This window comes from Vanellus vanellus (genome assembly GCF_965231255.1).
Source record: "Vanellus vanellus genome assembly, contig: HAP1_SCAFFOLD_2279, whole genome shotgun sequence".
Taxonomy (NCBI): domain Eukaryota; kingdom Metazoa; phylum Chordata; class Aves; order Charadriiformes; family Charadriidae; genus Vanellus; species Vanellus vanellus.
Window position 1 is genome coordinate 1 of NW_028128018.1, and position 13,517 is coordinate 13,517.

At 67.2% G+C, this 13,517-nt stretch overlaps 1 protein-coding gene across 1 annotated transcript; it reads right to left on the reverse strand.

Moving 5' to 3' along the window:
- Nucleotides 1-795: 795 nt before the first annotated feature.
- On the reverse strand, nucleotides 796-13,109 carry IQSEC2 (IQ motif and Sec7 domain ArfGEF 2; the record flags this gene model as incomplete). Its single annotated transcript, XM_082500641.1, has 14 exons — nucleotides 796-1,782; nucleotides 2,463-2,512; nucleotides 3,743-3,907; nucleotides 4,511-4,672; nucleotides 5,248-5,347; nucleotides 5,461-5,586; nucleotides 5,940-6,079; nucleotides 6,182-6,348; nucleotides 6,888-7,010; nucleotides 7,134-7,295; nucleotides 7,864-8,702; nucleotides 9,300-9,767; nucleotides 11,654-11,930; nucleotides 13,045-13,109. The coding sequence occupies 14 exons, from the start codon at nucleotides 13,107-13,109 to the stop codon at nucleotides 796-798; spliced, it is 3,831 nt and encodes a 1,276-aa protein (XP_082356767.1).
- Between the last annotated feature and the right edge of the window lie 408 nt (nucleotides 13,110-13,517).

Below are 13,517 nucleotides of genomic sequence, written 5' to 3' on the forward strand. Positions count from 1 at the left end.
CTTAATGGCCCTTCAAACCCTCTTCCCCACAGCCCCTACAGCCTCTATAGGTGTGAAATGTTCCATCCCCCCCCCCCCCCCCCCAAAAAAAAAATAAAGGGGGCGCAGGCGGGTGACACGCCAAGGGCCGGCCGGTCCGTTTATGAAGCATCAAATATACAGTCTCTTATATACAGGGCCCGGCGCGGGCGCATGCGGGCCCAGACGCTTGGGAAGCCCCCCCCCGCCCCCCCGAGGGGGGAGGGGGGGGGGGAGAGGGGGCACAGACCCCTGGGTCCCCTCCCCACGGTTGGGGGGGGTTGGGGTGGGGGGGTCCGGACCCCTGGATCCCCTCCGCGTGCATCCCTGGGTCTGCGGCCACTGGGTAACCCCTCTACCCCCCCCAACAGGCGTCCGGGTGGGGGGGGGGGTAAGGACAAATTTGGGGTGGGGGGAGGTGGGGGGGTTAAAGTGCCATGTGACATTCAGCCTGAGCCGGGGGGAGGGGGGGGGGGGGCATCCTCGACGCCGGACCCCCAGGATGGCGGGGGGGGGGGAGGGGGTTAAACCCACATATCTGGGTGCCCCCACCCCCCCCGAGGTGGGGCGGGGGGGTGAGGCGCGAGCAGCCAAACACGAGCCACGTGCAGGTATTTTTTGGGGGGGGGGGGGGATGGGGGGTCGAGAGAAAAAAAGGGGGGTGGGGGGGGTACAAAAATAACCACCGCGTCCAACATGCCGGCACCGTCCATCGCTGCCATGAGTCGTGTCCGTCCTCTGCCGGGGGGGGGGAAATGGAGGGGGGGGAGGTCGGGGTCAGACCACGGTGCTGATGCGGTTCCCCCCCTTTGGTTTGGGGGGGCCCTGACCGGTTTGGGCCAGGGGCGAAGTGGGGCCGGCGGGGGAGTGGGGGCTGAGGGGGGTGTGGGGCGAAGGGGGGGGCAGAGGGGGGTAAGAAGGGTGGGGGGGGATGGGGGAATGGGGGGGCGGGTGGTGGTGGTGATGGTGATGATGGTGGTGATGGGGCGGGGGGGCCGCCCCGCCGCCGCCCCCCCGTAGAGCCCCCCCGCTTGGGCCCCCCCCCCCGAAAACGAAGTGTTTGGCCGGAGCGGGGGGTGGCGGGGGGTGGTGGTGTGGAGGGGGGCCGGGGGGGTAAGCGTGGGGCAGCCCATGGTGGGGGGGCGCAGGGCTGTAGAGAGGGAGGGGGGAGAGGGGTTGGCGGGGGGGGCCGGGGGGTGCCCCCCCTCTTTTGCCGGGCCGGTGGAGGGTGTAATGGGGGTGAGGCGGTGGGAACCCCCCACCGGGGGGGCCGTGCTGCTGGGGGGGCGCCGATAAAGGGGGGGTGGGCCCCCCGTGGAAGCGTGGGGGGGCCCCGGCGGCGATGGCGGGCAGCGGCGGGGGGGGCGCGGGGCGAGCAGGAGGGGGGGGTTGCTGGGGGTAAGGGGGGGGTGGTGGGGGGCCAGGTCCTCCCCCGGCCGCCGCGGCCCCCCCGGCCCCGTGGCAGTACTGGGCGTGAAGTGCTTGGAGCTTGGAGGGCCCTTCGGGGGCCGGGGGGGGCGCGGGGGGGGGATGATGGTGATGGGAGGATGAAGCGGAGGAAGAAGAGGCGGAGGCCGAAGTGGGGCCCCCCGTGCCGGGGGGGGGTCCGGGGGGGCCTTTGCCCCGTCGGCTGCCGAAGAGGGACCCCAAGAAGGAGGAGGAGTTGGAGACGGGGCGGGGAGGGGGTTTGTAGCCCTCGGGGGCCGCCCCCGGCCCCCCCGGTGGCCCCCGGGCTTGTGGCCGGGGGCTGCTGATGATGGAGCCCTGCGGGAGGGGGCGGAGTCAGCCTGGAGGATGGCCACGCCCCCCTCCAGCCAGGCCACGCCCCCCTCCAACCAGGCCTCATCCCATTGGTGGGTAAAGCCCTCCCACCTGGGGTCCCTAGAGGCAGCCCCGCCCCCTCCCTGGTCAGGCCCCGCCCCCTAGAGCCAGCCCCGCCCCCGGAGTGTGAAAAGCCTCGCCCCTCAGCCCAGTTTCCCTTCCCATTGGTGGATAAGGCCAGGCACCGGTGGATAGGCCCCACCCCTGGATCAGATCACGTGACTTTAGTGAGCAAGCCCCGCCTCCCAGCACTTCCCTCTCCCCATTGGTGGATGGGCCCCAGCTCCAGCAAGCAACCCCCGCCCCTTCCCTAGAATGGCCACACCCCCTCACACAAGCACCTCCCCATTGCCACATTCAGCCTCTCCAAGGGGGAAGCCCCGCCCCTTCCCCGAACAAGCCACGCCCCCTGCCCACCACACCCCTCCTTGGTGGCTAAGCCCCTCCCCTGACTGTAAAGCCCCGCCCCTCCCTCAAACCCCGCCCCTTCCACAAGCACAGAGGGGGGCACTAGGAACAGGGGTGTGGGGTGGGATGGGCGTGACTTTTAAGGGGGCGTGGTTTGAGGGCGTGGCTTAAATGGGCGTGGCTTAAAGGGGGCGTGGCTTAAAGGGGGCACTCACCTCGATGGTGCTGTCGAGGGACCCCACGCTGTTGCGTCGGCCCCTCTTCCCTGGGGGGGGGAGGGGGACATGGGAACACAGTGAGGGGGGGCAGCAGGGGGGTCACCCCCACTGTCACACCACCACCCCCCCGGGAACCCCCCAGTGCCCCCCCCAGGGGACCCCCAATCCCCCCCAGAGACCCCAAATGCCCCCTAGGGGACCCTCAACTGCCCTCCCAGAGGACCCTAACCCCCCCAGGCACCCCAAATGCTCCCCAGTACACCCCCAAATGCCCCCCAGGCATCCCAAATACCCCTGAGGCACCCCAAATACCCCCTAGAGGACCCCAAATGCACCCTAGGGGACCCCAAATGCCCTCCCAGAAGACCCTAACCTCCCCCAGGGACCCCAAATGCCCCCTAGGGGACCCTAACCTCCCCCAGGCACCCCAAATGCCCCCCAGTACACCCCCAAATACCCCCTAGAGGACCCCAAATGCCCTCCCAGGGACGCCCAAATGCCCCTTAGGGGACCCTCAACTGCCCTCACAGAAGACCCTAACCCCCCCCAGGGACCCCAAATGCCCCCCAGGGGAGCCCCAAATCCCCTCCAGGCACCCCAAATGCCCCCTAGGGGATCCCAAATGCCCTCCCAGAAGACCCTAACCTCCCCCAGGGACCCCAAATGCCCCCCAGGGGAGCCCCAAATCCCCTCCAGGCACCCCAAATGCCCCCTAGGGGATCCCAAATGCCCTCCCAGAAGACCCTAACCTCCCCCAGAGACCCCAAATGCCCCCCGGGGACCCCCAAATGCCCCCTAGGGGACCCCCAAATGCCCCCCAGGCACTCCAAATACCCCCTAGAGGACCCCAAATGCCCCCCAGGGGACCCCCAAATGCCCCCTAGGGGACCCCAAATGCCCTCCCAGGGATGCCCAAATGCCCCTTAGGGGACCCTCAACTGCCCTCACAGAAGACCCTAACCCCCCCCAGGGACCCCAAATGCCCCCCAGGGGACCCCCAAATCCCCTCCAGGCACCCCAAATGCCCTCCCAGAAGACCCTAACCTCCCCCAGGGACCCCAAATGCCCCCCGTGGACCCCCAAATGCCCCCTAGGGGACCCCCAAATGCCCCCCAGGCACTCCAAATACCCCCTAGAGGACCCCAAATGCCCCCCAGGGGACCCCCTAATGCCCCCTAGGGGACCCCAAATGCCCTCCCAGAGGACCCTAACCCCCCCGGGGGATCCCAGCCCCCCGTCCCCCCCAGGACCCCGCCCTCCCCCCCCCAATATCTCACCGCCATCGGAGAGGTCCCGCAGGGAACTGCTGAGGGCGCTGCGCTTGAGCCCCTCGCCGGCCCCGAAGGCGTCCTCCAGGCTGCTGCGGCTGAGGCCGTTGAGGGCCTCCCGGGGGGGCCCCCCACCCCGCGGCCCCGACACCCCCTTCTGCTTCTCCAGCTCCGCTGCGGGGGGGGGGACCACCCCGGCCCCAGTCATCCCAGTGCCCCCCCAGGGCACCCCGGTGTATCCAGCCCCGCCAAATCGACCATCCCAGTGCTCCCAGTGCCCCCTCACCCTGCCTCCAACCATCCCAGGGCACCCAGTGCCCCCCCTCTGACCATCCCATTGCCCCCAGTGCCCATCCCAGTGCTCCCAGTGCCTGCAGTACCTGCTCCATTGCCCCCCCCAGCCCCATTCAAGTGACCCCAGGGACTGTCCCAGTGCTCCCAGTGCCCCCATTTTCCAGCCAACTGCCCCCAGTGCCCATCCCAGTGCGCTCCCAGTGCCTGTCCCAGTACCCCAGAACTCATCCCCCTGTTCCCAGCACCCATCCCCGTACCCCCAGTTCCCCCCAAGCTCCCCCAGCACCCCTCCCAGTGCTCCCAACACCCCTCCCAGTACCTCAGTGCCCGTCCCAGTACCTCAGTGCCCGTCCCAGTACCCCAGAACCCATCCCACTGCTCCCAGCGCACCCATCCCCGTAACCCCAGTGCCCCCCTAAGCCCCCCCAGTGCCCCTCCCAGTGCTCCCAGTTCCCCTCCCAGTGCTCCCAGTGCCCCGCTCACCCTCCACGCGGTACTTCTCCATCTCCTGCACCTCGGCCACGGACTCGCGGAGGTCACTGGCGAAGCGCAGCCGGTCCTGGGGGCTCGGGGCGTTGAAGACGATCAGGACCTTCCTCTCCCCGCCCGGCGCCGCCGACAGCAGCTTAATCCCAAACTGGTAATCTGGGGGGCGGTCAGAGGGCACCGGGTCAGAGGGACCTGGGGGTCAGGGGTGGGGGTACTCCACAGGAGGACATCATAGACAACCCATGGGGCATCCTATGGGGGACACCATGGGTCAACCCATGGAGGACATCATGGAACAACCCATGGGGGACACCGTGGGACATCGTATGGGGGACACCACGGGTCAACCCATGGAGGAGATCAAGGAGCAACCCATGGGGAACACCATGGGACATCCCAGGGGGAACACTATGGGACATCCTATGGAGGACACCATGGGACATCCTATGGAGGACACCATGGGACATCCTATGGAGGACACCGTGGGACATCCTATGGAGGACACCGTGGGACAACCTAAGGGGGGACATCATGGAACAACCCATGGGGGACACCATGGGACATCCTATGGAGGACATATGAGACATCCCGGGGGGCACTATGGGACATCCCATGGGACATCCCATGGAGAACATTCCATGACGGACCCCGTAGGGCAAAGGGTCATCTGGCGGTGGACCTAGTGGGATGTAGGGGCAGGGGAGCACCCTGTGGGGTGCCATGGGGCTCACAGGCGTTCTGGAAGAGCTGCATGTGCATCTCAACGAGGGGGAAGCTCTGGCGGAAGCTGTAGGTCACCAGGATCTTCTTCTTCTGGAAGATCTTCGTCACCTGCCGAGGCCACCAGGTCACTGGGAGACCCCCTCGACTCCCCACGGATGACCCCCCCCACCCCAGGGACAACCCCCGCCCCCCTGTGCAGGGGACCCAGACGTCCGGCTCACCACCAGCAGGTCGTTGAAGAGGAAGACCTCGCGCTGGTGCAGCCCCAGGCGCTGGGGCCGGTTGGGGTCGGGGACTTCGTAGAGCTGACAGCAGCACACCAGGCGCCGGTGGGGCAGGGACAGCACCTGGGGACAACGGCGGGCTCAGCACCAGCCCCGCCGCCCTCCGGGGCCGCCCCCTTGATGGGGATGGCACCCTTGACCTTGGCCTGTCCCATCCCTGGGGTCACCTAGAGCATCCCCTCCCCGTAGCGTCACCCAGAATATCCGCCATTGGATCACCTAGAACGTTCCCCATTGGTCACCTTGAGCGTCCCCCATAGGTCACGTAGAACATCCCCCACGGGGTCACCCAGGACTTCTCCCATAGGGTCACCTAGAACATCCCCCAGCGGTCACCTAGAGCACCCCTCCGTAGGGTCACCTAGAACAGCCCCACAGGACACCTAGAACCCGTCCCATCCCTCAAGTGAACCCACCGGCTTCTTGCCGACGATCATGCGCTCAACGGCCTGGACCTGGGAGACGTGGTCGTCATTGGTGCGCAGCTCCCGGCTCTGGATGCGCTGGTAGATGCCCACCAGCATGTCCCGGGGGATGTCCTCCCCGTTGTCCACCCCTGCGCGACACCGGGGCCCCCCGCTCTAGAACCCGCATTCCCGAGCAGGGGAAAGGACACCGGGAGGGGGGGAGACGGACAGGATGAGAGCACGGTCCTCACCTCGGAGGTTCTTGATGAAGTCCTCCAGCTTCATCTTGCGCTCGGCCTTGACGCTGGGGCTGTACATGTCGGTGTTGAGGAGGATGATGGCGAAGGCCAGGATGAAGATGGTGTCCGGGTTGCGGAACTGGCGCAGCAGGGCCGCGTTACACACGCAGTAGCGCTGGCTGCGGGGGGTGGACAATCCCCATGGCCCATGGGGTCAGGGTGCCCCACAGCCATCCCCACACAGCCGAGATGGCCTCTGCACCCCCACGACAGTCCTGGAGCGGTCCAGGTCCCTTTGCATGTGGGGCACCACCTCTAATGTCCTCTCAGTCTGTAGGGTCACCTAGAACATCACCTGGTCCCTTGGGGGGCCACCACCACTAATGTCCCCCTGCTTGGTCCATAGGGTCATCTAGAACATCACCCGGCCCTGCATGTGCCGTCACCCCTAGTGTCCCCCACTCGGTCCACAGAGTCACCTAGAACATCACCCCATGGTGGCACGTGGGCCTAACATCTCCCTCTTGAGCCATAAGGTCACCTAGAACATCACCCCATGGCAGCAGGTGGGCGGCCACCCCTAGCATCTCCCTCTTGAGCCATAGGATCACCTAGAACATCACGCCATGGTGACCACGCAACCCTGTGCCATGGCCCGGTGGCCTTTCTGGAGCCAGGGAAGGTGGGGTGGGGACAGGGACCCGTGACCGTCCCTCACCTGAAGGCCTCGATCAAGCGCTCGACCTTCTGGGCCTCCCCTTGCACCCGAATGTGGGACTGGAACTTGCGCAGGGCCTCGTCCAGCTCCATCCCAGAGAAGTCCATCTCGTCCACCACGCAGCTGCAGGAGAACCCCACGCACCGGAGATAGGCTCGGTCTCGGGGTGAGTCCCCCCAAGTCCCAGCGTGTCCCACCCCATCCCGGTGCGCGTGTGTCCGTTCCCCCCCGCCCCCAACTCCTTACTCGAGGACGTCGCGGTTGAATTGCTTCTGGCGATTGCCGAGGAACTCGCCGATCATCTGCCGGCTCAAGCCCTTCCTCTCCAGGATGAAGTGGGCCACCCCCACCGGGGTGTCCGAGAGGAACCCCCTCTCGATCAGGTACTGGATCCCCTTCTCCGGTTTCCTACAAAGGCGGTGGGTGTGGGGTCACCCCCACGGCTGTGACACTCATCGCTGTAAGGTGACCTACACAGCTGTAGGGTGACCTAGAATGTCACCTTCTCCCGGCTATAGGGTGACTTTGCCGTGCTTATGGAGTCACCTAAACATCACCTTGGTTGTAGGGTCACCTATGATGACAATCTCTCTTCCCTATAGGGTTACCTAGAACATCACCGTGGCTGTACTACGGGTCTATCTAGAACATCACCCCCTTCTTCTATAGGGCCACCTAAACCAAACATCACCCTGTCCTTGCTATAGGGCCACCAAGGTCATCCTCTCCTTGCTATAGGGCCACCGAGAAGGTCACCCCGTCCTTCCTATAGGACCACCAAGCTCATCCTCTCCTTGCTATAGGATGATCTAGAACATCACCCCGTCTTCGCTATAGGGCCACCAAGAACGCCACCCTACCCCTCCCATAGGGCCACCGACAGCGCCACGCGGGCCCGCTATAGGGCCACCAGACCCCATCCCACCTCCAACACGGGGTCCATGTCCCGCCCCCGCCCCCCCACCCCCCCCCTCACTTGTTGAAGAGGTTGAGGCCGATGCGGTACTGCCGGCGCTGCACCACGTCGTTGTTGAGCGCCGGCGAATCCCAACTCTGCCGCGGTTCCCGTTGGTACGTGGCTTTACCGGGGGGGCCGGAAGGACCGGGAGGTTGCGGGGGGGCGGCGGGAGGCGGGGGGGGTGGCGGGGGGGGTCGCCGCAGGCTGTCGCGGGACGAGGAACCCGAGGAACAGTTGAGGGTCTCGTTGGAGTTGGAGCTGCTCCCCAAACTCTCGTTGTCTCCTTCCGAGCCCTCCTCGGCGGCGGGGGGCGGCGGGGGGCCGGGGGGGGGAACGGGGGGGGCTTCGGGGTGAAAACACCGATGGGGGGGGCCGCTACGGGGTAAAGTACCCCCTCCAGCCCCTTCGGGTTCGTAGGGACCCCCCCGGTTGAGGGAACCGCGGTCGGAGCGGTCGCTGAGGTCGGCCGAGCTGTCGCTGGGGGGTTCCACCGTCAGCAAAGGGGGGTGGCCCCCCCCGCCCCCCCCCCGCCCCCGACATTCCAGGCAGGGGGGACCACGGCGAGGGGGTTCCTCGGGACCCCCCCAACGCTCAGCCGGGCCGGGGGGGTTGGCGGGAGGCGGGGGAGGAGGCGGGGGGGCCGGGGGGGGAGGGGGCCCCCCGGTTTCGGGGGGGGGTTCGGGGCTGGGGGGGCGATCGGGGGAGCGGGGGGAGCCGGGGAGGCCCTCGTCCAGGTAGAGGGTGACATCGCTGGCGGAGGTGGCGGCGCTGTCACCCGCGGGGGGGGCGGGGGCACCCGGCGGGACCCCCCGGCCCCCCCCCAGCGCCTCGTCGATGGAGGCGGCCAAGGACTTCACCTGCGGGGACAGACACCCCCCCCCCCATCAGCCCACTGTCCCTGTCCCCCCCATGGCCGTGACCCCCCCCCCGCAGTCCCTGTGACCCCCTCTGTCACCTGTGACCCCCCCCATGTCCGCTGTGACCCCCATGACCCCCTATGGCCCTGTCACCTCCCATGTCCCCTATGACCCCATGACCCTGTGACCCCCCTGACCCCCCATATCCCCTGTGACCTCCGTGACCCCCCCATGTCCCCTATGACCCCCACGACCCCCATGGCCCTATGACCCCCCCATAAACCCTATGTCCCCTATGACCCCCCATGTCCCCTATGACCTCCATGACCCCCATGGCCCTGTGACCCCTATGACCCCCCATATCCCCCATGACCCCCATGGCCCTGTGACCCCTATGACCCCCCATGTCCCCCATGACCCCCATGACCCCCATGACCCCCCATATCCCCTATGACCCTCATGTCCCCCATGACCCCCATGACCCCCATGTCCCCCATGACCCCCATGTCCCCAATGACCCCCCATATCTCCTATGACCCCCATGTCCCCCACAACCCTCATGTCCCCCATGACCCCTATGACCCCCATGACCCCCACCTGCTGCGCGAAGGCCTCCTCCAGGTCGGCGCCACCGGGCCCAAAATCGGCGGAGGCCGAGAGCTGCCGGGGGGGCGTACCGGCACCTCCCGCCCCCCCGGTTCCCCCCGCCCCCCCTTCGGCGGGACCCCCCCCGCCATCCAAACCGGCCCGGCAAGACCCCCCGTAGCGGGGAGCCCTTCGGGGTCCCCCCAAGACCCCCTCGTCCAGCGAGGCGGGTTTGCCCTGGAAATAAGGGGGGGGTGGCGGGGGGGGTCCCGGGGCGGGGGCCGGGGGGCCGCGGTCGTACTCCTCGAAGGAGAACTGGAGGCGGAGGCCGGGGAGGGCCAGGCGTCGCGCCCGCCCCCCCTCGCTGCGCAGCCGCTCGAACTTCTGGGCCATGCGGTAGCGGCGGAAGGCGGCCTGGATGGTGCGGGCGGCGCGGCGGGTGCGGAAGTAACCCCCGTATTTGCGCTCCAGCATCTCCACCTGAGGAGGGGACATGGGGACGGGGAGGGGGGGACACGGGGATGGGGAGGTGGGGATGGGGACATTGGGAGATGGATGAGGACATGGGGATGGGGAGGTGGGGATGGGGACATTGGGAGATGGATGAGGACATGGGGATGGGGAGGTGGGGATGGGGACATTGGGACATGGATGAGGACATGGGGATGGGGAGGTGGGGATGGGGACATTGGGACATGGATGAGGACATGGGGATGGGGAGGTGGGGATGGGGACATTGGGACATGGATGAGGACATGGGGATGGGGAGGTGGGGATGGGGACATTGGGACATGGATGAGGACATGGGGATGGGGAGGTGGGGATGGGGACATTGGGACATGGATGAGGACATGGGGATGGGGAGGCGGGGATGGGGACACGGGGATGGGGACAGGAGGATGGGGACATGGGGATATGGGGACACGGGGATGGGGACACGGGGGCATGGATGAGGACATGGGGACGGGGATGGGGACAGGGATGGGGACATGGGGACGAGGACAGGGATAAGGGTCATTGGGTCATGGATGGGGACATGGGGATGGGGACATGGGGACATGGATGAGGACATGGGGATGGGGATGGGGACACAGAGATGGGGACAGGGATGGGGACGTGGGGATATGGGGATGGGGACATGGATGGGGACATGGGGACAAGGACAGGGATGAGGGTCATTGGGGCATGGATGGGGGACATGGGGATGGGGACATGGATAGGGACATGGATAGGGACATGGGGACAGGGACATAGGGGTATGGATGAGGACATGGGGATGGGGACAGAGATGGGGACATTGGGGCATAGATGGGGACATGCGGATGGGGACATGGGGACACACCGATGTACAGAGGTGGCCACAGGAAGGACAGGGAGGGGACAGGGCAGGAGAGGGTCACAGGTGAGGCAAAACTCAGGGAAAGAGGGTCAGCACTGGGATGGGGGCACGGTGGCCTCGCACGGGGCTGGGGCCTCGCACTGGGACAGTGACCATTGTGCAGGACTGGGGACCATCACAGAGGGCTGGGGACCATGACATGGGCCTGGTGACCACCTCACGGGCCTGGTCACCATCACACGGGCCTGGTGACCACCTCATGGGCCTGGGGACCACCTCACGGGCCTGGGGACCACCTCACGGGCCTGGTCACCACCTCACGGGCCTGGGGACCATCACACGAGCCTGGTCACCACCTCACAGGCCTGGTCACCACCTCACGGGGCTGGTCACCACCTCACGGGGCTGGTCACCACCTCACGGGGCTGGTGACCATCACACAAGCCTGGTAACCATCACACAGGCCTGGTGACCACCTCACGGGCCTGGTGACCATCACACGGGCCTGGTGACCATCACACGGGCCTGGTCACCACCTCACGGGCCTGGTCACCACCTCACGGGCCTGGGGACCACCTCACGGGCCTGGGGACCACCTCACGGAGCTGGTCACCACCTCACGGGGCTGGTCACCACCTCACGGGGCTGGTCACCACCTCACGGGGCTGGTGACCATCACACAGGCCTGGTAACTATCACACAGGCCTGGTAACCATCACACAGGCCTGGTGACCACCTCACGGGCCTGGTGACCACCTCACAGGCCTGGTGACCACCTCACGGGCCTGGTGACCATCACACGGGCCTGGTGACCACCTCACAGGCCTGGTAACCATCATACAGGCCTGGGGACCACCTCACGGGCCTGGGGACCACCACACGGGCCTGGGGACCACCTCATGGCCCTGGGGACCATCACACGCAGGTGGTGACCACCATACGTGGCCGGGAACCATCACAGAGGGCTGGGGACCATCCCGGGGGGGGTTGGGGGGGTCGGGGGGTGTTGGGGTTGTCCCCAAGGTACCTTCTTGTCCTGCAGGTCGGTGGAGAGCTCATAGCTGTCGCTCAGAGCCTTCGGCCTCTTGCTCTCCTCCTCCTCCTCCTGCTTGCGCAGGGCCACGCTGGCGGGCTGGGGTGGCAGCCGGGGCCAGCCCAACCCCGGGGAACCCCCTCCGGGCCCCCCCCCGGATCCCCCCGCTCCTTGGGGGGCCGGTTGGGGGAGGCCGCGGTAAGGGGGGGGTCGCCCGGGGCTGTCGGGCACCGGCCCCCCGCCCTCGCTGCCCGGCGCCTCGCCGTCCACGCTGTGGGGACACCACGTCACCCCCACGTCGCGACCCCCCGAGTTCTCCCCCCGACATCCCAGGACCCCCCCAGACCTCCCCAAGACCCCCCAAATGGACTCCCCCCCCCCCGACCCCATGAGACACCCACTTCCCCCTGGATAGCCCTGAGACCCCCCAACCAGTCTGGTGTCACCTGAGCAGGGACCGTGGGGACACGGGCATGGGGACAGACGGACATGGGCATGGGACACACGGGCATGAGATACACGGACATGGGGACAGGTGGACATGGGGACAGGTGAACATGGGGACACACGGACATGGAGACACACGGACATGGAGACAGATGGACATGGGACACGTGGACATGGAGACATATGGACATGGAGACATGGACTTGGGGACAGACGGACATAGGACATGGACATGGGACACATGGACACATGGGCATGGGGACACATGGGCACGGGGACACATGGATATGGGACACATGGACATGACCAACATGGGGACACATGGACATGACAGACAGGGGGACACACATGGACATGGGGACATGTGACATGGGGACACACAACATGGGGACATATGGACATGACCAACATGGGGGGACACATGGACATGGGGACACGTGACATGGGGACACGTGACATGGGGACATACGGACATATGGAGGTGGGGACACATGACATGGGGACATATGGACGCAGTGACATATGGACACACACGGACACGGGGACACAGAACCCCCCCGCCAGCCCCCCCCCCCCCCAAAATGGGGACCCAGACGTGTGTCTGTCCCCCCCAGTCCCCCAAACTGGGGACCCCGATGTGTGCCCCCCCCCCCCCCCAAACTGGGGACCCAGGTGTCTGCCCCCCCCCCTCCCAGTCCCCCAAACTGGGGACCCCGATGTGTCCCCCCCCCAAACTGGGGACCCAGGCGTCTGGGAAGGGGGGGGGTGTTTTTGGGGGGGGTCCCGGGGGGGGGGGGGGGTCGAGTGTCTCCACGGGGTAAATGATGATGGAGGATGGGGGGGGGGGGGGTATCCCTCTTTGGGGGGGGTTAAAAGGGTTGGGGGGGGGGTGTCGGGGGGGGTGGGGGAGGGGTGGGGGGGGGGTCCCCCCAACTCACCCGTGGAGGAGGCGCTGCCGGAGCGGCCCCCGCCGGCGGTCGGCGGTGCACTGCAGACACCACATCCCGCGGGGGGGGGGGCCAAAATAGGGACACCCCCCCCACGAGGTGGTGGGGGGGGGGGGGGGATACCCCCACTGATGGGGGGAGGGGGGATAGGGGGGGCGGGGGGTTCCCGGGCTCCTCCGCAGCAGCAGCGGGCGGGTGATGGAGGAGACGGGGGGGGGGGGGACGACGGGGGGACGGGGGGGGGGGGGGGGAAGGGAGGAGCGACCCCCCCCCCTCCCCCCCTTGCGCGTGCCCGGACGTCCCCTCGCCGCTTTAAGGGGGGGGGGGGGGGCGTTTAGGTTCCCTGATGGAGGGGGGGGGGCCAATATTTTGGGGAGGGGGGAAGGGATATTTGGGGGGGGGGGGGGGCAATATTTGGGGGGGGGGGTGGCAATAATTTGGGGGGAGGGGCAATAATTCGGGGG